Source organism: Pseudorca crassidens, chromosome 20 (assembly GCF_039906515.1).
Source record: "Pseudorca crassidens isolate mPseCra1 chromosome 20, mPseCra1.hap1, whole genome shotgun sequence".
Lineage (NCBI taxonomy): Eukaryota > Metazoa > Chordata > Mammalia > Artiodactyla > Delphinidae > Pseudorca > Pseudorca crassidens.
The window spans coordinates 31,819,036-31,841,880 of NC_090315.1; the positions used below are offsets into that span (position 1 = coordinate 31,819,036).

A 22,845-nucleotide genomic window follows, 5' to 3' on the forward strand; every position below is an offset into this window, starting at 1 on the left:
AGCAATTCTGTATCTTGATTGTGGTGGTAGTTACATGATTATATACACATGATGAAACTGCATCGAACTCTGCTTCTTCCTACACACACACACACACACACACACACACACACAAATAGTCGTGCACATGGCAAGCGCACATAAGTGCATGTAAAAACTTGCAAAATCTGGATAAAGTCTGTAGCCTAGTTAATAGTACTGTACCAATATCAATTTCCTGGTTTTGATACTACACTATAGTTACATAAAATATTATAATTGGGAGAAGCTGGGTGAAGGCTACACGGGACCTCTGTACTATTTTTGCTACTTCCTGTAAGTCTATGATTATTTCAAAATAAAAAGTTAAAAAAAGCCACTTGATGGCTGTGAAAGAAAATGATTTCGGTTTAAAGCATGATAATATAAAGAAATACTATAAAATTTCTGTGTCATAAAAGGGTCGTAAAGTCAAACAAGCTTACCCATTGCATTTGCTCTGGCCCCTTAAAATTTGATGTTATATATCCCAAAGCCTTTGCCCGTTCTCGATAAAGTCGAATTGCTTGATCCATGGGAACTCTTAATCGGAACCAGTATTCTACTGTGCCAAAATTGGGGATGTCTCCTTTAGTTCCTACAAACCAATACATAACTCACTGTTAAAATAGTCCCATAAATCAAAATATATACCAGTAAAAAATACATCAATGGTATTATACATTAAAACTATAAATTTTATACTGAGTAAAATAATATATGACTTGCACAAATGATGTGTGATTGGCAAATAACAGAGATAAAGAAAATAAAGTTACTTCTGCAAGTACAAGTTCCACCGTATGTTAAATATTATTAAAAAACTATGTCAAACTATGTTTGAGGTAGTCCAGTTTATATTTCAATCTTTCTAAAATATAAAGAAAAATCTAAACATTGAGTCAAATACTCCATGATTCTTTCTGATGCTACTTTTTATTTTTTAACAAGTTGCACTCAATGTAGTCTGACACATACAAAATGAAACCTCAAAATTATGAATGGAATATGAATTCAACTTTCGAGAAATCTTTGGCACCTTCCCATTTTCCTACCATGCCGTAAGTATAGGGAAAAACACCATAGCTATGCCAAATCTATACCGTATGTAATATACCCTTGCATGTCTGCCCTGCACACCCTCTTGCTGGGGTTGTAGTTGTAGTACGCCTTCTAACTCAGGCAGCTCTTTCTCTTTCTTCCTCTGTGACGATTTCCTCTAGGCTCCCAGGAGACTTAAGAGCTCTATACTTCCTTTGCAGAAACGAAGAAAGATGTCCTCATTAGGGCACTGACTGCTTTGGCACAATCGGCAGTTTACCAGTCTACTTCTCCACCACACTAAGTTTTTTGAGGGCAAGTTCTTCTGAACCATGTGACTATATCACCTATGCAATCAATAAAATAAAATTCCTCCCCAGAACCTAAGTCACCCTCTTTCCTTTTTTTCTTGGTCACTTAAAAAAGTTTTCCTTTTTTAAAATTTATGTATTTATTGAATTTTATTTATTTTCTATACAGCAGGTTCTCATTAGTTATCTATTTTATACACATCAGTGTATACATGTCAATCCCAATCGCCCAGTTCATCCCACCACCACCCCCGTTTTCCCCCCTTGGTGTCCATACGTTTGTTCTCTACATCTGTGTCTCTATTTCTGCCTTGCAAACCAGTTCATCCGCACCATTTTTCTAGATTCCGCATATATTTGTTAATATACGATATTTGTTTTCCTCTTTCTGACTTACTTCACTCTGTGGGACAGTCTCTAGGTCCATCCACATCTCTACAAATGACCCAATTTTGTTTCTTTTTATGGCTGAGTAGTATTCCATTGTACATATGTGCCGTATCTTTATCCATTCGTTTGTCAATGGGCATTTAGGTTGCTGCCATGACCCGGCTATTATGCACCCTCCTTTCTTCTTGAAAAGGTTTCTTCACTTGGCCTCTAGGATACTGTATACTCTTGGTTTGTCTCCCTCCTCACTGGCCACTCCTTGGCTTCCTTTGTTGGCTCTTCTTCTTCCTGAACTCTAAATTTTGGAGTCTCCCAAGGCTCAGTCCTTGGTCACCTTCTCTTCTTTATGTATACTCACTCTCTATGTGAAATTATCTAGGCCCAAGGCTTAAAATATATTCTGTATGCTAATGAATCCTGCTTTTATATTTCTATCTCTGACCTTCAGACTAGTATATCCAACTGTTTAGGTGACATTTCCACTTGGCTGTCTAATAGGCAGGTCAATCTTAACCTGTTCAAACACAATTCTTAGCTTTTTTCCTCAAATTTGTTCCTTGCCCAGGTCTACCTCGATAAATGGCCTCATCATTGTCCTGGTTGCTCACACCAGAAATTCTCGTCTCCTTTGTTTCCCTCATTACTCTACATTCAATTGATGAGCGTGTTTTTAAGGAAGAGCTAATCAAATATACACTGAATATAACCAATTCTTATCACTACTTTCATTACCATCGTAATCCAAGCCACCAACATCTTTCCACAGATTAATACAACAGCCTGATAATGGTCCTATTTTCTTGCTTGGCCCATACAGACTGTTCTTCCCACAGCACCCAGGGTGATTTTTCTAAAACCTATGTGTGATCACGTTACTTCTCTCCTCAAAACCACCCAATGACTTGCATCACTCAGAGGAAAAAAAAGTCCAAACACCTCACCATGACCCACAAGGCTCTACAGTGAGATCTGGTCCCTGCCTATTGCTTTAGTCTCATCTCTGCTCTAGCCACTGGCCTCCTTGCTGTTCCTCCAACATGGCAGGTTTGTTCCTCCCTCAGGCCTTTGTACAATACTTGCTGTTTCCTCTGCTGGAAACATTCTTCCCCTGGATCCTGACATGGACCTTTATTCAGGTCTTTACCAACGGCACCCCGTAGGGAAGCCCTTATCTGAATTAGCAACCTTCCATCTCTCTCTTTAGCCTCTTGCTCTGGTAATTTTTCTTCATATCTAATGATATGTATATTTGTTTTATGGCCCATCTTCCCCCGTAGAAGGTAAGCTACATGAAGGTAGGGGCTCTGTCTTATTTACCACTGATCACTGTATTCCCAGTGCTTAGTAACAGTGATAACATGATAAGCTCCTTAAAAAACTTTGATAAATGTACTACAATTGGGCTTCCCTGGTGGCGCAGTGGTTGAGAGTCCGCCTGCCGATGCAGGGGACATGGGTTCGTGCCCTGGTCTGGGAAGAGCCCACATGCCACGGAGCGGCTGGGCCCGTGAGCCATGGCCGCTGAGCCTGCGCGTCCGGAGCCTGTGCTCCGCAACGGGAGAGGCCACAACAGTGAGAGGCCCGCGCACCGCAAAAAAAAAAAAAAAAAAAAAAAAAAAAAAGTACTACAATTAATGTTTAATCAAACAAGGATATCAACATGGTAAATAAACATTTGCACTAATAAGCTTTAAAAAATTCATAGCCATTGTACTGACATTATTAGTGACATTTAAGAGAGTCCAATCAACTGTGGGCAGCTATATCAGAATGCTGAGAGAGAAGATACTAACGTGGAACACCATATTAATATATAAACCAGTCAGTGCTTCAAACAGCCAAAGTTTATAAGATTGTACTCACCAACCAAACTTGCTGTGCAAAATATTCGACCGCTTTTTTCTAGAATTTCATGGAATCTCAATTGACATGCTGCGATTGTTTCATAATCTGTGCTGTAAGCCTGGTGGACCTCAAGAGTTATAGTATTTTTCTGAATGTATTGTAAGAATAAGTCATTAACATGAACGAGATATTGAGAAGTAAAGTTATATTCTGGGTGAAGGCCCCGCACTATGGGAGTTGTCTGTAGTTCAAAATCATAGAAAGCAAAGGTACAGAAGGTGACAGGCTCTTTATCTCCAGATGCCTGTAACACTTCAGAAGAAAAGGTTACTTTGTTGATATGGATTTCAAATAGGTTTTCGCCTCGTTCTAACTGAATGGTTTCATCAAACTCATCAACGGAGTCATCTGGCGTGATTTCTGGTTTAAATTTGTACTGCTTGGTGCCATAGGCAATATCCTTTAATTGGGCTGCAAGAGAAGACACACAGTTTAGAGGTTTTAAAGTATTGACATATAAAGATACAAACTGGCTTTTGAAGTGGTAGGAAGTCTGAGTGCTTTTGGTGTATAGTCTCAATCTTAAATTCTATGACTACACTGTTTTTCTGTAAATGATACTGTATTATAAAGAAATCTATCATTTATTTTGACATCACTTATTAAAAAAATTACAACTTAAGTGGTAATACAGGTTATACCAGGGAAACAGAAAAAGAAAAAAAAAAAAGGCCCTTGAATGAACAGCTGAGGTAAATATTTAGATTTCACTGCTCCTTTGCCTCTGCTCTATTATCTTCTCTCCTATAAAGTCAATTTCTCTTTCCACTAGCTCCTTCCCTTCAGCTTACTAAAATATATATTTTTCTACTTTTGCGGAATGATGGATATGTTTATTATCTTGATTATAGTGATGGTTTCACAGGTGTATACATAGGCCCAAACTCACCAAATTGTGTACTTTAATAGTGCAATTTAAGGGCTTCCCTGGTGGCGCAGTGGTTGAGAGTCCACCTGCCGATGCAAGGGACATGGGTTCATGCCCCGGTCTGGGAAGATCCCACATGCCGCGGAGCGGCTGGGCCCGTGAGCCATGGCCGCTGGGTCTGCACGTCTGGAGCCTGTGCTCCGCAGCGGGAGAGGCCACAACAGTGAGAGGCCAGCGTACCGCAAAAAAAAAAAAAAAAAAATAGTGCAATTTAAAATGTGTTTATTACATTTCTAAGAAGCTGCTTTTAAAAAAGATATCTCTCTTTCTAGATTAGAACATTCCCTCACACCATATAGAAAAATAAACTCAAAATGGTTTAAAGACATAAATGTAAGACATGAAACCATAAAACTCCTAGAAGAGAACACAGGCAGAACACTCTTTGACATGAGTTGTAGCAATATTCTTTTTAGATCTGTCTCCTAAGGCAAGGAGTAAAAGCAAAACTAAACAAACTGGACCTAATTAAACTTAAAAGCTTTTGCACAGCAAAGGAAACTATTGACAAAATGAAAAGACAACTCACTGAATGGGAGCAAATATTTGCAAATGATGCGACCGACAATGGGTTAATATCCAAAATACATAAACAGCTCATACAACCCAATATCAGAAAACCAAAAAACTCAAATCGAAAAATGGGCAGAAGACCTGAATAGACATTTCTCCAAAGAAGACATACAGATGGCTGACAGGCACATGAAAAGATGCTCAACATTGCTAATTATTAGAGAAATGCAAGTGAAACTCACAATGAGATATCACCTCACACCTGTTGGAATGACTATCATCAAAAAGTCTACAAACAACAAATGTTGGAGAGGATATGGAGAAAAGGGAACACTTGTGCACTGTCGGTGGAAATATAAACTGGTTCAGCCACTGTGGAAAACAGTATGAAGGTTCCTCAAAAAATTAAAAATAAAACTACCATATAATCCAGCAATTCCATTCCTGGGTATATACCCAGAAAAAATGAAAACACTAATTCAAAAAGATACACGCACCCCAATGTTCACAGCAGCACTATTTACGATAGCCAAGACATGGAAGCAACCCAAGTGCCCATCAACAGATGAATGGATAAGGAAGATATGGTGTAATACATAATGGAATATTACTCAACCATAAAAAAGAATGAAATGCTGCCATTTGCAGCAACGTGGATGGACCTAGAGAATATTATACTTAGTGAAGTAAGTCAGAGAAAGCATGTAGTGTATGATATCACTTATATGTGGAATCTAAAAACGATACAAATGAATGTACAAGTAAAACAGAAATAGACTCACAGATATAGAAAACAAACTTGTGGTTACCAAAGGGGAGAAGGAAGAGGAGGGACAAATTAGGAGTACAGGATTAACAGATACAAACTACTATATATAAAATAGATAAACAACAAGGATATATTGTATAGCACAGTGAATTACAGCCATTATCTTGTAATAACTTATAATAGAGTATAATCTATAAAAATACTGAATGACTATTCTGTACACCTGAAACTAATAATATAAATCAACTATATTTCAACAAAAAATAAATAAGAAGATGAATCTCTTTCTAGATGCACATTTCCCCTGCCATGTTACATCCAACTTTCTAAAAAGAGTAACGTATATTTGTGTCTCCAATTCCAAATCTAACAGACACTCTTCAACTACCTGCAAAAAGCATCTGCCTTATTTTTCTCGTGAAACTACTCTAGAAAAGGTCACCAATAACTAACCAGTTTCTAGATTGAATGGTCCTTGTGTTATTTGAGTTCTTTGCTTAATTGACACTGATGACCACATCCTCTTTTGTGAACTTTTGTGAGCTTTCATGTCATCGTCTGCCCTGCTTGTCCTCCTACCTCTCTTCTTCTTCTTTTTTTTTTTTGCGGTACGCGGGCCTCTCACTGCTGTGGCCTCTCCCGTTGCGGAGCACAGGCTCCGGACACGCAGGCTCAGCGGCCATGGCTCATGGGCCCAGCCGCTCCATGGCATGTGGGATCTTCCTGGACCGGGGCACGAACCCGTGTCCCCTGCATCGGCAGGCGGACTCTCAACCACTGCGCCACCAGGGAAGCCCCTACCTCTCTTATTCTTTAAGGGTTTCTCTTTCTCTGCTAGTTTGCTGGGGTTCTGTTTTTATCCTCTTTTTAGTCTACATATTCTCATGAGTAATCACATCCCCTTTTATTTATTTGAAATATAGCTGATTTACAATGTTGTGCTAATTTATGCTGTACAGAAAAGTGACTCAGTTATACACATATATACATTCTTTTTTAAATATTCTTTTCCATTATGATTTATCCCAGGAGACTGGATATAGCTTCTTGGGCTACACATTAGGACCTTGTTGTTTATCCATTCTAAATATAATAGTTTGCATCCACTAACCCCTAACTCCCAGTCCATCCTTCTCCCTCTCCCACTCCCCCTTGGCAACCACAAATCTGTCCTCTACGTCTGTGAGTCTGTTTCTGTTTTTTAGATAGGTTAATTTGTGTCATATTTTAGACTCCAGGTGTAAGTGATATCATATGGTATTTGTCTTTCTCTTTCAGACTTACTTCACTTAGTGTGATATTCTCTAGTTGCATCCATGTTGCTGCAAGTGGCATTATTTCATCCTTTTTTATGGTTGAGTAGTATTCCATCATATACATGTACCACAACCTCTTTATCCATTCATCTGTTGATGGACATTTAGGTTGTTTCCATGTTTTGGCTATTGTGAACAGTGCTGCTATGAACATAGGGGTGCAGGTATCTTTTTGAATTATAGTTTTGTCCAGGTATATGCCCAGGAGTGGGACTGCTGGATCATATGGTAGTTCTGTTTTTAGTTTTGTGACGAACCTCCATACTATTTTCCATAGTGGCTGCACCAACATATATTCCCACCAACAGTGTACAGGGGGTCCCTTTTCTCCACACCCTCTACAGTATTTGTTATCTGTAGAGTTTTTTTTTTTTTTGCAGTACGCGGGCCTCTCACTGTTGTGGCCTCTCCCATTGCGGAGCACAGGCTCTGGACGCGCAGGCTCAGCGGCCATGGCTCACTGGCCGAGCCGCTCTGCGGCATGTGGGATCTTCCTGGACTGGGGCACGAACCTGTGTCCCGTGCATCGGCGGGCGGACTCTCAACCACTGCGCCACCAGGGAAGCCCCATCTGTAGACTTTTAAATCATGGCCATTCTGACCGGTGTGAGGCTGTACCTCATTGTAGTTTTGATTTGCATTTCTCTAATGATTAGTGATCACAACCCCTTTTATGACTTCTGTTACTATCAATATTCTGAAGATGCTCATATTTCTATTTTTAATTCAGATTTCTTTCCTCAATTCCAGACCCACACATCTAGTGGCTTGCTGAGCCCTCTATCTAGATATCCCATAGGCACAACAAACTCAATATACCCAAAGCAGAATGGCTCATATTGTCTTCTAGTTACTTCTGTACCTTGAATTTCAAGTGATGATGTTAGCCTTCATCCAGCTGCCTAAGCTAGATATCACAGTGTCATCCTAGGTTCCCCCCCCTTTTTTTTTACTCTCCCCACATCTGTAGGGTCACTGCTATTCAAAAATATTTCCTAAGTCTTTAGCAAATTTGTCCCTGTCCTCTGCATCTCCACTGATGCTACCTTACTTACACCCTCAGTGTTTATTACCCAGATTATTAATGGAACCCAATTCCTTCCTTCCTTCAAATTTTACTCATTCTTCCCAATACCTATAGCATAACCTCCAAAATGAAGTTCTGGGTGCACTACTCTCTACCTTAAAAATTCCTTGGTGCTTCTCTAGGTTAATAAGGTTCAGACTCATCAGGGTGGCAAATGGGGCCTTCAGGATTTGGTTCTCACCAGCCTTAAATCCAGGTTCTTCTCCATTTACTAATCCTGAGTTCCAAACAGACAGATCCACATGCATTTTCTCAAACGAATGGCAGTGCTTCACATTTAGGGCATTTTTACCTGCTTCATTTACTTTCTGGAAAGCCTTTCATTGTTTTTACTTAGTGGTGAATTCTGTCATCTTTAAAGCCTCCAAACCTACTGTGTGGGGTCTTCCCTGAATCTTCAGGTATAAATAGGCATTCTCTCCTCAATGTTTCCTTGGGAGCTTTTGCATTTTTCTAACTTCACACTCTTCACAGTAAAGTATAACTGTCTACTTACTTGTTCACAACTTACAAGTTCTTGGAGGAAAAAACCTGAGCTTTTTCCGTTTGTATTCTCACTGCCTAGCACTTTGCTTAGGATACATTAGGAACTTGAGCATGTTTACGGAATCAATCAATGAGTTTAGGACACAGATAGAATATATTGGTAAAGACTTAGTGAGGCTTGAAAGGAATGAAAATCTCAAACTGTGTGACCTCCCTGTTATTCAGGAAAATTTCATTAAGTGAATTTTTATTGAGTACTACTTGAAATAAAAGGAACACACTGCTCTTTGGCTTTGGAAAACCCTGTTCAGTCAGATGAAGATAGTTACTGAACCCTTCTACTTAGAGCAATGGTTCTCAGAGTGTGGTCTGGGAACCCCTGAGGGTACCTGAGACTGTTCTGGAGGTCTGTGAGGTTAAAACTATTTTTAAAATAATACTAAGATGTTATTGGCCTTTTTCATTCTTAGTCTCTTACAAGTGTATAATAGAGTTTCCCAGAATCTATGTGATGTGTGATATCATAACAGATTGACTGTAGAAGCAGATATAAAAACCCAGCTGTTTTCTATGAAGACAGATGCTGAAAAGATTTGCAAAAATGTTAAGCAATTAAAAAAATTTAAAACCATGTCGCTTGTCTATTTTTTTGGTATGGAAAATATACCTATTAAAAAATAAAACTGTAATTTATGTTAACATGTAATGGGTTAATTATTATTTTAGCATGCCAAATATTTTTTAAATTTCTCATTTTTAATTTCTAACATGATAAATATCATGAATATAACCCATATAAACATAAGGCCTTTTGGATTCTCAGTGATCTTTAAGAGTGTAAAATTACTGCTGGCACAAATACTAAGCCTGCGCGTCTGGAGCCTGTGCTCCGCAACAAGAGAGGCCGCGATAGTGAGAGGCCCGCGCACCGCGATGAAGAGGGGCCCCCGTTTGCCACAACTAGAGAAAGCCCTCGCACAGAAACGAAGAGCCAACACAGCCATAAATAAATAAATAAAATTAAAAAAAAAAAAGGCAAAATTCCTTAAAAAAAAAATTACTGCTGGCATAGATCACTGAATTTAAGTACTGTATGGCAGGGAGCATGAAAGAGAGACAAAGTACTTATCACTGTAGAACTTATTATGTTGCAGTCATAGAGAATATGCAAAACTGCACCGGTGTATATAATACAATCCCTAAACATATTTTTTGAGTACATGAGAGTAAAAGTGGCAAGTGCTGAGGTAGTGTTGTTCAAAGTACAGTCTTACACCTGCATGTGAATTGCTTGGAATTATTTCTAAATATATCAAATCAGAGACCGCAAGATCTCCAGGGGTAGGGCCCAGGAAGCTACCTTTGAAACAAGTTCCCCATGTAATTTCCTTACTTGCTAAAGTCTGAAAACCACTGTAAGGGCATTTCAAGTAGAGGGGTGGCTAGCAGTAATTGGAGCCAGCTTTCTGGCATGGGCACACATTTGCTTAGATTCTGAAGCAGGGAAGGGTATATCCTGGAGTCAGAGTAGAAAGGAGGTTCAGATGGAGCAGACAAAGCCCTGGTGGTGGGACCGAACAAGATGCATCTGACAAAGAGCAAGCCGACTTGTTTGGCTGAGATACATAGCTTGCTTAGAAGAGAAATTAGAAATGATGTGGTTAAATTTAGTCTGTGGTACTACTTTATGAAGTACTTTGAAATCTTGCCTGCAACACCGAATTCAAAAAGCAGTAGGGAATTACTAAAAATTCTTGAGTAGAAAAGTATCAGATAAAAACAGCCTTTCTGGTAACTTATTATTATAGTTAATAAATTGGGAAAAAAAAGAGCAAAAAGAAAGTGTGAGTGTACATTTGGATGACATTTTCAACTGCTGTAAAAATCCACTCCTCTAGTTACTGTGGACAAAGAATTGTGCACGTTGTACCTTCTAGTTTCTGGATGCGTGCAGCCCTGATATCAAGAAGGTGGACATACTGTTCCACTCTGAGTTCATAATCTTGCTGCAAATTTTCCATCTTCTGGGTCACCACCTCAACTTCCATCTAAAAAAATAAAGATAACAAGTTTCATTACTCAGGATTTGTTCCATTTTCATTTGTTAAAGCAACTATGATTCAAGCATTTTTTAGATCCTGGGGATACCGGGAGCTATAAGCCGTTGCTTCCTGACTTCAAAGAGCTTACAGTTTAGAAAATTATGCTTGGCAGTGTTCGTTAACCAGGAGTAAACCCCACAAAACTCTGGGTCCCTCTTAAGGAGTGGTGACCCATTTGTTAGAAGCTAATATAACAGACGGCTGTGGCAGGACCAACTGCGGAGCGTGCCGGCGTTGGTGAATACGTCGCCATGATTCGTTCCCTAAAACCAGGCACTGAAAAAATTACTTGTTTTAGAACTCTTTAGTCAGGAGTATCTAGATACAAGGCTAAATTCCAGGCATGTGGTAACACATGATAATAGATCATAACAGATGCTAATACATGATACTGCTTTGAAATGTAAATCATCAGTAGAATATTATGGGAAACCTATCCTCCCGATTTAGTGTATTATATTACCTGATAATCTTTATTAATTTTATGTTGCATAATTAGCATGTTTCTTGTCTTTTCAAGTTCTTGCACTGTTTCTGCATGAGTTGCTTGCAGCTCTTTCATGGAGCGTTCTAGATCTTTATTAATTTTACTGTCTACTTTTTCTAAAAAAGAAAGGTCTCCATTTTTTTGTGATTTTTGAGCCTAAAACAAAAACATATTTTATTACCAAAACAAGAGTTTCTAAAATGTAACTGTGAATTAATATGGATATAGTAAGAAACAGTCATTAATTGAAAACAGATATATTTCCATTTTCCGTTAGGAATAAAGCAGTCCTGATATAGAATACATATTTGGATAGACACTTGGAACAATTACAGAGAAATAAAAAAAAGTTTATTACTTCACGAAGTAAAAAAGAATCATGTACGTTTATTTCTATTCTTCATTTGATTAAAATCTATACCATGATGGTCTAAAAGGAAAGAAATGTACTTTCTGTGTCTTCTTGTAAATAACAGAATATTCTAGAACTAGAAAATATCTTCTGGTGACATATATAATTCAATATTTTACTTAAGATAATAGGGTGCACCAAGGTCTCTTAGGACAGAAAACTGCTGGTTAGTTTTATAGTGGGGCATATAAAAGTAAAATGTTTGTTACAGTTGGGGAAAGTGCTTTAAATAAGAGTTTTTGAGGTCTACTTTAATGTAATTTTGATGTCATTATGAAATATGTATATGCTGTAACTAAATGTCACCTGACCACTTTTCCTGAATAATTCATTCTCCAAGTATAAAGGTTACAATAAGGGTCATCATTATGCTGAAACAGTTATATGTAGACATGAAATTCATGATGAAGTTTAGAAAGTTACCTTTAGAAGCAGGAGAGCTTCACTCAATTCATCAGCATTAATATCACTCTCCTGCAAAAGACAGAGTAAGTAAAAGCTCACAATGGAAAGTGCAAGAGACATTCCAACTATGTAGATTACCCTCATGGAACATAAACTGCAAGATACCATGAATTAATAAACTAAGTTATCTATTTGTATTCTTTTGCGTTGTGGTATAGTGTTTTCTTTACGTATGAAATATTTAGATAAAAATTTGGAGTTCGTTTCCTAAATGAGAAAATAGTTCACCTGGTTGTAAAACTTCATGCAGTTTTTAAGTTCATCAAGTTGTTGCTTTTGTTCCAGGTACTGTAACTGTAGTTCTCTATTTTCTTGAATGATCTTCTCATTTTGGTCTTAAAAATGAAGTCGACACAATTCGAAAGGTAAGTGAGAATGAGGTATAAGAACACATTTTAAATTGACTTAATTCATGAAACACACCAAGCTCAATCTAGCATTGTTCTGGCCAGAGAGGAAATTGAGCTAGCACCTTAGACTAAGGCAGCAGGGGAATGAGGAACAAATGAACACTATCATGTGTCTACCATATGATTCACTTGCTTATCAAAAACTTAGGACTTAGTTTCACAGTATTAATATAAGGAAATTGTGGCCTCTGGAACTTCAAAGGAACATTCTGTCTAAAATACCTATGAAAATATGTTTCTAAAGCTATGATTTTTACTTACTTATTAAGGGTCCTGAAAGGCATGCAAAAAAAATTTTTCTCTTTTAGTTTTTTCTAATTGACTTCCTTGAGTTATCTTTTCCTAATTCAGCATAAAGTCTTTTTATTAAAACAAGATAATTTCTGATAATAACTCTGGAATTATAATCAACCTCATTTTTAATAAATCTTTTAAGAGAGGAGAAATGGATTCTCAACAAATGCATGGTAGTATCAATAATAATTCATGTGTGTTCTTTATTCACAGAGTTCACACTATTAATTAGGAATGGAGATAGGTTACCTTTGCCTATGTGCTCATTTGCCATGACCCACAAGCAGGCGTATAGGATAGACCTACAGAAGACGGCAAATCCATAGAGAGACTAATTTTTCACTCTCTGCATTAAACATGCTTAACTCAAAAAAAAGAAAGCATAATAGCTAGCTAACAAATCTACTCTTTAGTCCTATGTTCTTAAGTGTACTTCTTTACTAGAGTTCGTTGTGGTGGTCAAGTATTCTCCTTTGTGGGCTCCCTGTGGGCTGACTCTAAACCATGATATCCAAAGTGTCTCTACTAATTTCATCCTGCTCACAAAGATTTATGATCATCATTCCTTTTCTTAAAAAAAGGGAAATCAACATATTTGCCAAGAATTCTTTACATGAATACATTTGCACACTGACTGCATTTTATACAAAAATATGTTTCGGACTTTTATAAAGCTTTGTGCTCCCAAGCCATAAATGCTATATACAAGTAAAAACTGTAAATTACACAGTTAAGAAGAAATGAACTAAATTTGAATATTTTTAATATAACATACTTCTGGCAAACTAAAAAGTAAAAAAAAAAAAAAGTTACCCTAGGGTATGTAGAGCCATTTTAATATCAAATATGTAAATATTTTTCTTATTGATAAGAGGTTAGAAGGTTATCCTAGAGTACAAATTACTAATATTCAGTGAAATAAATGAAAGAATTTCCAAATGTGAACAATACTTGGAAACATTTAAGGTAAAGATCAAACATTTATCTCTATACTAAAAATTAGGATTAATAATAAATATGAATTCTTATGAGATAAATTTGCTTTTTTGGTTAGAGAGTAGAGTAAGAATGTGGAACCCTTTATTTGATGTTGATTAGGTTAAAACAACATCCAGATAGAATGACTAGGTAACAAAAAAGGAGGTAAATGTAGTCAGCAAGAAGTAAAACCAAGGTCCTGAGGATAATGTAATTTCCTTCTCTGGCTAGTGAAACTTTTAGGGGTTCTGAGGGGAACCAAAAGTGTAAGGACATGACCGTTCCATCTTCATCCAGACGCAGTGTATATTATTCCTATGCTGTCTTCTATTCTTTCAATTTTTCAGAGCAGGGTCCTGAGAATAATACGCTACTGGTATAAATAAACTTACTCAAATATTTCTTCCTTTTCTGATTTTTCGTTCAACAGCTATGTTCCCACTTACCTGGTATTTTTAAAACCAGGGCTTTATTAGTGGGAAAATAACTTATTAGTGGGAGAAGATATTACTGAGCACCAGTAACTTTCTCTCTACTGAATTTTATGTAGAATTCTCTACTATATTTTTCCTTTCTTAAACTGTTTACTGGGGATGTCACTCCTGGGACTTTAAAACGTATGGAGACATTATAGTTCAAAGAGGAAACAGACTTGCTGAATTATAATATGAAAAATCAAAGCACCCTGTACAAGATGAAAAATAACCTCTTTACCTATGATTTGACAAAAAGCAGGTTAAGCTAAACAGCATTTTATTCAAATGAGATAACATTTCACTCTTTTAAAATTATGTTCTTCAAGCACACCATTAATAAGCAGAGTGCAGAGAACAATTCAACTAAACAATTTTCAGAGCTCCTTTGTGCTAATATCTTCAGCTGTGATCAATATAACCATATGCATTATGCTGAATTATGCATTTCAGCTAAAGATAGAAAGGAACTTTCAAAAGCAGGCCCTTAAACACATGCAGTTAATTTAAGCATTAACCAAATGCAAACTGCATTTACATATCCTTCCCCCACATATTCGCACAATCTGAAACTAATTTGTACCTTGAATAAAGAGGTGAGTATTCTCTAAAAATAATTTGCCAGTTAGATGAATGACTACAAGAAGCCAGGGAAACATCTTCTGGCAGAGAACACTTGATACATGAAAAGGTAAATGTGTGAAGAGACTTCAAAGTAAAATTAAACAATTTTGAAATCTGTAATACAAAAAAGCAACTTTCTAAATGTTAAAAGATTTCCTTAAATAGACAACTTCAATTTTTTGTTTAGTATTTTCCTGGAAAAAATTGTTTAAAGGCTGTATTATTTTTCTTATAATCTATTTTAACATTTTCACAAAGAAACAAAAACTGAAATTATTAGACCTGTAAATTTCAGGTATGCAAGCAAAAATAACTAAAATAATAGTTGCATTAAAAAGAAAGGTTCAGTTCTAGAAATTTTTCTTAAGAAAATAATCAGATAAATGTGTAAAGATTTGTGTAGAAAGATGTTCAGGGTACTTAAAAAAGCTGAAGCTATTTAAAAATTCAACAATAGAAGACTGTTAAACAAACAATCTATGGTACATCCTCACACTGGAAAACTATGACAGCCATTATAAATGATGATGATGCGGATTTATATTTATACTGAAGGAACGATTTCACAATACAGCAAATAAAAAAGCACATTATAAAATTGTATGTATACATATAGAAACAACTCTGGAAGGACATATAAAAAATATTAATAGTGATTACGTTGAGGGCTGTGGGACTGAAAAGAACCCCCAGACTTAATCCAACAGTAATAAACAGGTTTTAAAAGACCACCAAGATTCTATCCTCTTAAGAGTTTCTTACCAGAGACCAATTCAACTGTGTAAAGATAAGAGTTTTGGAACTTTTGATATCTAGGGAAGTCCAGAAAGCACGGGAACAAGAAAGGTTTATTTCATTTCTCTTTCCTTAAGAAAGAAAAGAGAGAGGAAATACAGAGCCCTTCCACGTCGGTGGAAGAATTTATTGAGCAACTACTAAACAAAGCACTCTGTTAGGTATTCAACACTACATATTAAAGTTAGGAACTAAGAATCTTTGACATAAAAACTTTAAAATATCCACCCAGTCAGAAATCATATCATTTTATTCTACTCACAGTCTTCTGGAGAAAATTTCATAAACTGTCTGTCATCATTTAAACCACTTGGTAAATAAATATTGTACACATATTTCATTGAAATTAAGACCCCATTGATTATAAGATGTGTTCCAATTTCAGACTTCTTAAAATGTTAAAAAAAAGTTACACCATAATTTAAAAAATGTTATCACCTATAAGATGCTTCCCAATTTCAGAGATATTAAAATGGGAAAAAAAATCTTAGAGTTAACAAATATGGCATTGTGATCTAAATCAATATAGAGAGTACTGACTAGGTATGTAACTGTTTTTTTAACTGAGTCTGCATTAAACTTTTACGTGTTCTCATGCAACTGAATTGCAAGTGTCAAAAGGAGCAACCTTATCATCACATCGCTGGGTTTACCTACTGGCTGAGCAAACAGATGCAACACTTGAAGCAATTAATTCACTCCCCTGATTGTGCATTTGTGTGTATATGTGTGTATAATATAGTAGAGCAGACATCTACTTTAATTATATAATTATTTTACTTCTGTGAGACAAGGTGAGATCTGGGACTCATAACATGTAACTTACTAATGATTATTATTTTAGCAGGGACATCTTGACAAGGCTTCTTTATTTAAGTTCTCTGTCACGGAACAGAATTAGCCATCTCACTATCAGATCAAAAACAGCCAAGCAAGACTTCTGCCATCCTCGGCTGTCTTACACTGCCTTTTTATTTTTCTCCACTGCACCTGCCACCACCTAGTGTATCACATATTTATTTAATTACTGTCAGTTTCTCCCTCTTGAATTTATGCTGCATGAGGACCAGGTCTTTGTTTTATTCATTGCTGTATCCCCAGAACTTAGAATAGTGCCTAGCACATACTGGTGCTTAATAAACACTTGTTGACTCTTGAATAAATTCAGGAAAATTAAACAAATTAAAGACAACCTGAACAAGAGTAACTCTGAGAAAAAAATAATTCCTTTGGCATATACGCTAAGCTGAGTAAAGGGAAATTTTGAGCAATCAATACACTCATAAAAGTGGATGACTGTTAATATAGGCTGTGTCCCTAGTACGCAGCAAGGTGCCTGGCAAAACAGCAGGCGCTGTAATAAGTACTTATCAAGTCAGTGAATAACAATGAGTAACACGCATGTCTGAAACGAGTAAGTCAGTAGTCATTTTACATGTACCTCTTTCAGTTTTTAATCTGTCAAGGATTTCAGTTTTGTCTGTTAAATCGGATTTTAAGGCAGTCTCGAGTTGAGCAATCTGTACTTTCAGCTGCTGTTCCTTTAACTTCCATTGCTCTTCATGGGCAGCACTGAAGGCACTGCAAAACACACGTGACAGGCAAGGAGAGCTTGGAAATCAGCTTCAACCGAAAATAATAAAGAGAAAAGCTTTTAGTGGCACAGAGACCACTGTCATCATGTCTTAGGAATTAAGTAAACATATGCTGGTCTGCTGCTGTTGAAACCAAGGCGCCTTTCTCAGGCTGCGGTTAGGCAACATGAAAGAGTTTGTGGGATGAGCAAAGGAACTGGCCTTAATTTAGAGCTCTAAAGTCAGAGAAGTTGGCAGTGTGCAGCTTTTGTGGGACTAGTAAAGGAATTCAGATACTGTACATACTCCAGAGGAATCCACAGTTCCAAACCTCAGCAGCAGACATCGGACAAAACCATTCCCTACCACGAATAAACCCTAATACAGAGAAAAGGGACTCCCCACCTGATCTTTAATTCCAGAATTTGAAACTTTTAAAGAGTCTGTGATAATAGCATATTTACAAAATACTGGCCACAAAATGATAGCATTTTGAATTATAAGACGGCGATTCTGATATTAAGAAGCAATGATCATGCAGTTTTTGTCCTAAAAAGCAAATAGCAATAGGCTAAGAACAAACGGTTTTACTCATAACGCATGACTGGGGTGAAAACCCAGTAAGAACACCTTGATAAGGATGATGTAGATAGAATTATTATTCCTCAATAAAAGTGTAGCAGTTTAAACTATCATGAAAATCTACTAATGATCAGCCCCGGGATTTTGGAAGAATCAGCTGAAAAATAACTAAATGGTACGCAGAAGCTATACAGTAAACATTCGTTTAGGCCAGTGGTTCCCACATGCTGGCCTACGTGAAACACTGGTGCTAGGTTAAAAATGCAGATTCTGGGGCCCAGGGATTCATAGTTTTCCCCAGGTGATAGCCAGGTTTTGGAAAAACTGATCTTGATCTGTACTTCAGCAGAAAACTATTAGCTGTGAAGCTTGATATGACTGAATAATTATCAGCAGCTTTGACCCTTCTGCTCATTTTAAACCCAGTAAAGGAACCAGAAATTTACAAAATCTGGTTTTGTACTGATGATGAAGTAAATGGAAAAGAAACTTCTTATTGAAAATTGCCCTTAATGTTGCTCCCAGCTAGTCTGAGGTTTTAGTCCAAAAGAGATACTTTTCTGGGAGGCATAGCTTTCAAAAGAACAAAAAACTGTATATTTATTTTACAGTCTGAATGTTTCTATTGCATTTAAAATAACATGACCTTAAAAATAAATGGAATTCTAGAAGTTTCTCTAAATATGACATCTGTTTCTTCAATCAGTGTTCTCATTTCGCGTATGGAACCTTAAAAAAATACATGGATCTGGTATACTAATGTTTTAAGCTAATTTTATCAAAGGTAGAGTTACCTAGGTTTAAATGAAATCCAAATATGTACTTTAAATACTAAAGTAAAGAATATTCCTTTACATTTTCATTTTTTGATAAAGGACAAATATATTTCAAAGTATATATACCAAACACATACACATGTATATATACATGTGAGTGTATATGTGTGTGTGTGTCTCTTATTATTAAAAGTATGTACTACCCGGAAAAAAAATTAGCATGATGAAATAGGCACAACCATACATTATATCAGCCGCTAAAAATTAGAAACAGTAGTGTTCCAACAGCATTAGTACCAGCAAAAAAGATCACCAACAGTTAATCTGGCAGAAACATCAGAAGCTGTATGTGTTTAAATTAAGAACAATTTAGCAGCCTGGTTTTTCCAAACCCACAAAATACTAGTGTAAATCAGCATAAGTCACTCTGAATTTAGTCCACTGCTATCTTCCCTCTAAATTTAGGATTACATTCCACTGGAGTTTCATGAGGAATTCCTTTTGAATTTACTGTATTCCTCTATGCTTGGAGCCATCTGTGTAACTATAAATGGTAAACCACATCTGGCTCCATTTTCTTTGTAGAGGCTGTGTACATGATTAAATCTGCATATGAGAACAGTCTTTGAGAACCTTTTATTCATGAAAATGTTTTTGTACATTGCCTACAGTGACAACTGAGGAGGGGATCATAGTTGGTCTTTGTGCACATTTCATTGTTACATTATGTTGCTGGAGTGATAAAATATCAATCTGCAGTGGAATGCCCATTGGTTCCTGTGGTCATTGGCATGTCCATTGGCAGTCATGGGTCAGCATACTGTAAATACACACCCTTGATCAACAACATGATAAGATAAAAAAAGAGTTGAAGAATTCATCTCCACCCTAAGGTCTTTTATCTTACAGAATGAATTCCTTTTATTCCAATGTTCAAGGGTATCCTAATGTGAGAGATAGGGAAGAATAAGCTCTAATCATCCATAAAGAAATCCGTAGGTACCTTAGTTAGGCCTAGTGGAAATTAAATGCATATTAACATGGGGATATTTCACTTACTAAAGGAAAAACGATGCCCCAAATGTACTCAGTTTGATTTCTGGGAAGCACAAAGTGCTCATTTAGGATCATAGGCGCTTTCATGTCTCCTAGAATATTGTAGGGGACAGGTGTTCGCGTTACAGCAGCGGTCCCCAACCTTTTTGGCATCAGGGACTGGTTTCGTGGAAGACAATTTTTCCACGGACAGGGGTGGGGGGTGGATGGTTCAGGTGGAAATGTGAGCGATGGGGAGCTGCAGATGAAGATTCACTCGCTCCCTGCCGCTCACCTCCCGCTGTGCGGCCTGTCTCCTAACAGGGGGTTGGGGACCCCTGCTTTACAGAAATGGAGCACAGAGAGTCTATGGGTGGTCAGCAGTGCTCGCTTAAATTTTGGATATTAGATGGCTATCACATTGTAAAAACCTGAATCATCCAATTCTTAAAACAGTTAATATCATCTTCAAAAGCTGGACCAACTCTTCTTTTAAATAGTTATTAGATGAGTGTCTCTCAGGGAGTTAATACCTTAAAATCACCTTTAACAAGAGTCTCTGGATTCAAACTCAAATTGACTGAGTCTGAATTGGATGGTATTGGGGGATGGGGAGGAGGGAAGGTGGGGAGGTTTCACAGGGCTGGTGAAGCCTCCATTTTATTGTTTTCCAAGTTACTGATATACATTATAGTTGAAGGACTACTGCATTCATCAGCTATATCACCCTAAAACTATATACTAACTTCAAAAATGAGACCCAGCTGTACTATATTATAGTATAGAATTTCTCTCTGACCAAATAGAAAGACTTAATTGCAAAAATTTTATTCTGAGTTTTTTAAATGAACATTTCTTAAAGTTATACTTATTTCTTGGCATAGTATCAAACATGCTATAACGTATTAAAAAAGGCTCATACCAAATACTAACATGAAGATTTTACCTTACCAGATGATTCTCTAATATGTCATATGTCAAATAATAAACACATTAAAAATATCATTTGAAAAAGGAAGATGAGAATGCAATATGCACATCACATTTTTCTCCTGAAAACTAGCCAATTTTGAATAACAAACAAATGCTCTCCTTTTAAAAACATGCTATCACTATGACTAACCAAACAGGGAATATATGTAGTTTGTGATGAGCATTAGTTACTGGCAATGATGAATAACACTGCCATGAAATACAAGAGCTGTAAAGAATCTTGGGGAGGATGTTAATTTTTGTAGAGTTTTTCCAACTATGCTTCTGAAAACACATTATATATTTAAAAAACTGTATTAGAGAATTTTACAGCTCTATTTACTATCACATGTGCTTGCCGGGTTTTGTACCTAAGTGACATTTTTTTTTGACACAAATGTTTTGACATTCATTATACACATTTACTTCCATACACCTCACACAAAATTCAAGTGTAAGCAGCATGATGAAGTCTGTTTTTAATGTGACAGGAAAAAAAAGGCTGCTCAAATGCAAAACATTAAAAATAAAAACCTTTCAAAGTCAGATTTACACTCTTAGATCATCTTCTAATATGGAAAGATAAAGTTTCATGGTGATAAACTAAATATGAGAAAAACATGTCTTTCTTAAAATTTCATTTATGCATTATTCCCAACTAAGTTTAATGTTTTTTATTACAAGAAAGTACTTTCAGTAAATCCTCAAATTGAGGGGAAGTAGAAAATGTATAAGTAATGACCAAATGGCACTTATATTCATGTATTAAGACCATGTTAAATTACTCGAAATTACAAGATGTTAAGATAAATATAAATCAATAAAAATTTCTAAATGTGTGACAGTCCTGTTATTCCATGAATGTTTCCCTTTGCATATACAATTTTCCATTACAATTAAAATCAGAGATAGGCACAGAGAAAAAAAAATTCAAGTTTTAGAGTCAAAAGAAATGGGTTTTAGTCCTGTACTGGAGTCTCAGCAATGCTGTGTGACTCTGTACAAGTCTCTTAAGTTTTCTTGAGTCTCAATTCCCTCATTTATAAGATATGGGGATAACATTATTTTCTCTGCCATGTAATATGGTGGTGGTGTGATCTCTCCATATAATGAAATTTTAAAATTTCAAACATACAACTACTATCTACTTAGGTATATATCACTATAAACCTATGCATTGTTCTATAGAGACAGAAATACCATAAAATAGGAGGTATAATAAATGCTTTAGGTAAAATTAATCGGGGCTGATGAGAGTGGGACCAGAACAAAGCACTGAGGCCAAATGATCTGGGAGGGGGCGCAAGGCAAATTCCACATAAAGCTGTTTAGCCAGTCCATCCTTGCTGGAGAGCTCAAGACGTTACTCTAACTGAGGTCTCAAACCGCTATTGGTAACTCTTAATATAATGAGCCCCTGTGCAAATATAATCAACACTAGTATAAGCAACATACATGATACATACCTCTGGAATGATGCGTAACATTAATTTAGTTATCTTTTCAAAGTAAATCAAAATAAAGGCCTCTCCCTACATTCTTCGGTATAATTTGTTTAATTCATAAAATGTAAATTTAGTTTGCAAAACATATCAAACGTAAAACATAGTTAAAAAGTTAAAGATATAACTGCAGATCAGATGGCTATTTTCGGATGTTTCCGAATATGATCAATTAGAAGCAACTGTTGAATATCAGCTCTAACATATATATTTCAATATATATAAAATTTACTTTCATGTAAACCTGTATTTATCATTTATCAGTATCATACACTGAAAAGACTTAAAAATACACACACATCTGTATCATTTAAGTAAACTTAGCTGTAGAGTAGAATTCTGTTTCTAACATTACCAGAAGGGATTAATTTTTAAAATACCATAATTATGAAGCAGATAAAAAAAGAAAAGTAAAGCAGCTCTTTAAAATTCATCTTAAGATAAAGATGCGTGTGTTTTTTGTTTTAAGAAATAGAAAAAATTGTAAGCGAATACCTTCGCTTTCCACCAACAGAATCACATGAAGCTAATAGGCTGGGTAGCCCAGCAGAAGAAACAAGGGCTTGGAGAGACCAAAAGAGGTTCAAATACAGTCTCTAC

The 22,845-nt window shown here is 36.4% G+C and overlaps 1 protein-coding gene across 2 annotated transcripts in view; it reads right to left on the reverse strand.

Moving 5' to 3' along the window:
* Window positions 1-22,845, reverse strand: part of RPGRIP1L (RPGRIP1 like) — a 99,382-nt gene that overhangs the window by 46,675 nt on the left and 29,862 nt on the right. For both annotated transcript variants that reach the window (XM_067719381.1, XM_067719383.1), the window contains 7 exons: window positions 17,246-17,385; window positions 12,459-12,565; window positions 12,189-12,239; window positions 11,330-11,509; window positions 10,695-10,812; window positions 3,624-4,076; window positions 465-616 (listed from right to left, as the gene is read on the reverse strand). In XM_067719381.1, coding sequence (XP_067575482.1) covers window positions 465-616; window positions 3,624-4,076; window positions 10,695-10,812; window positions 11,330-11,509; window positions 12,189-12,239; window positions 12,459-12,565; window positions 17,246-17,385 — 1,201 coding nt within the window. The remainder of the gene's footprint in view (window positions 1-464; window positions 617-3,623; window positions 4,077-10,694; window positions 10,813-11,329; window positions 11,510-12,188; window positions 12,240-12,458; window positions 12,566-17,245; window positions 17,386-22,845) is intronic.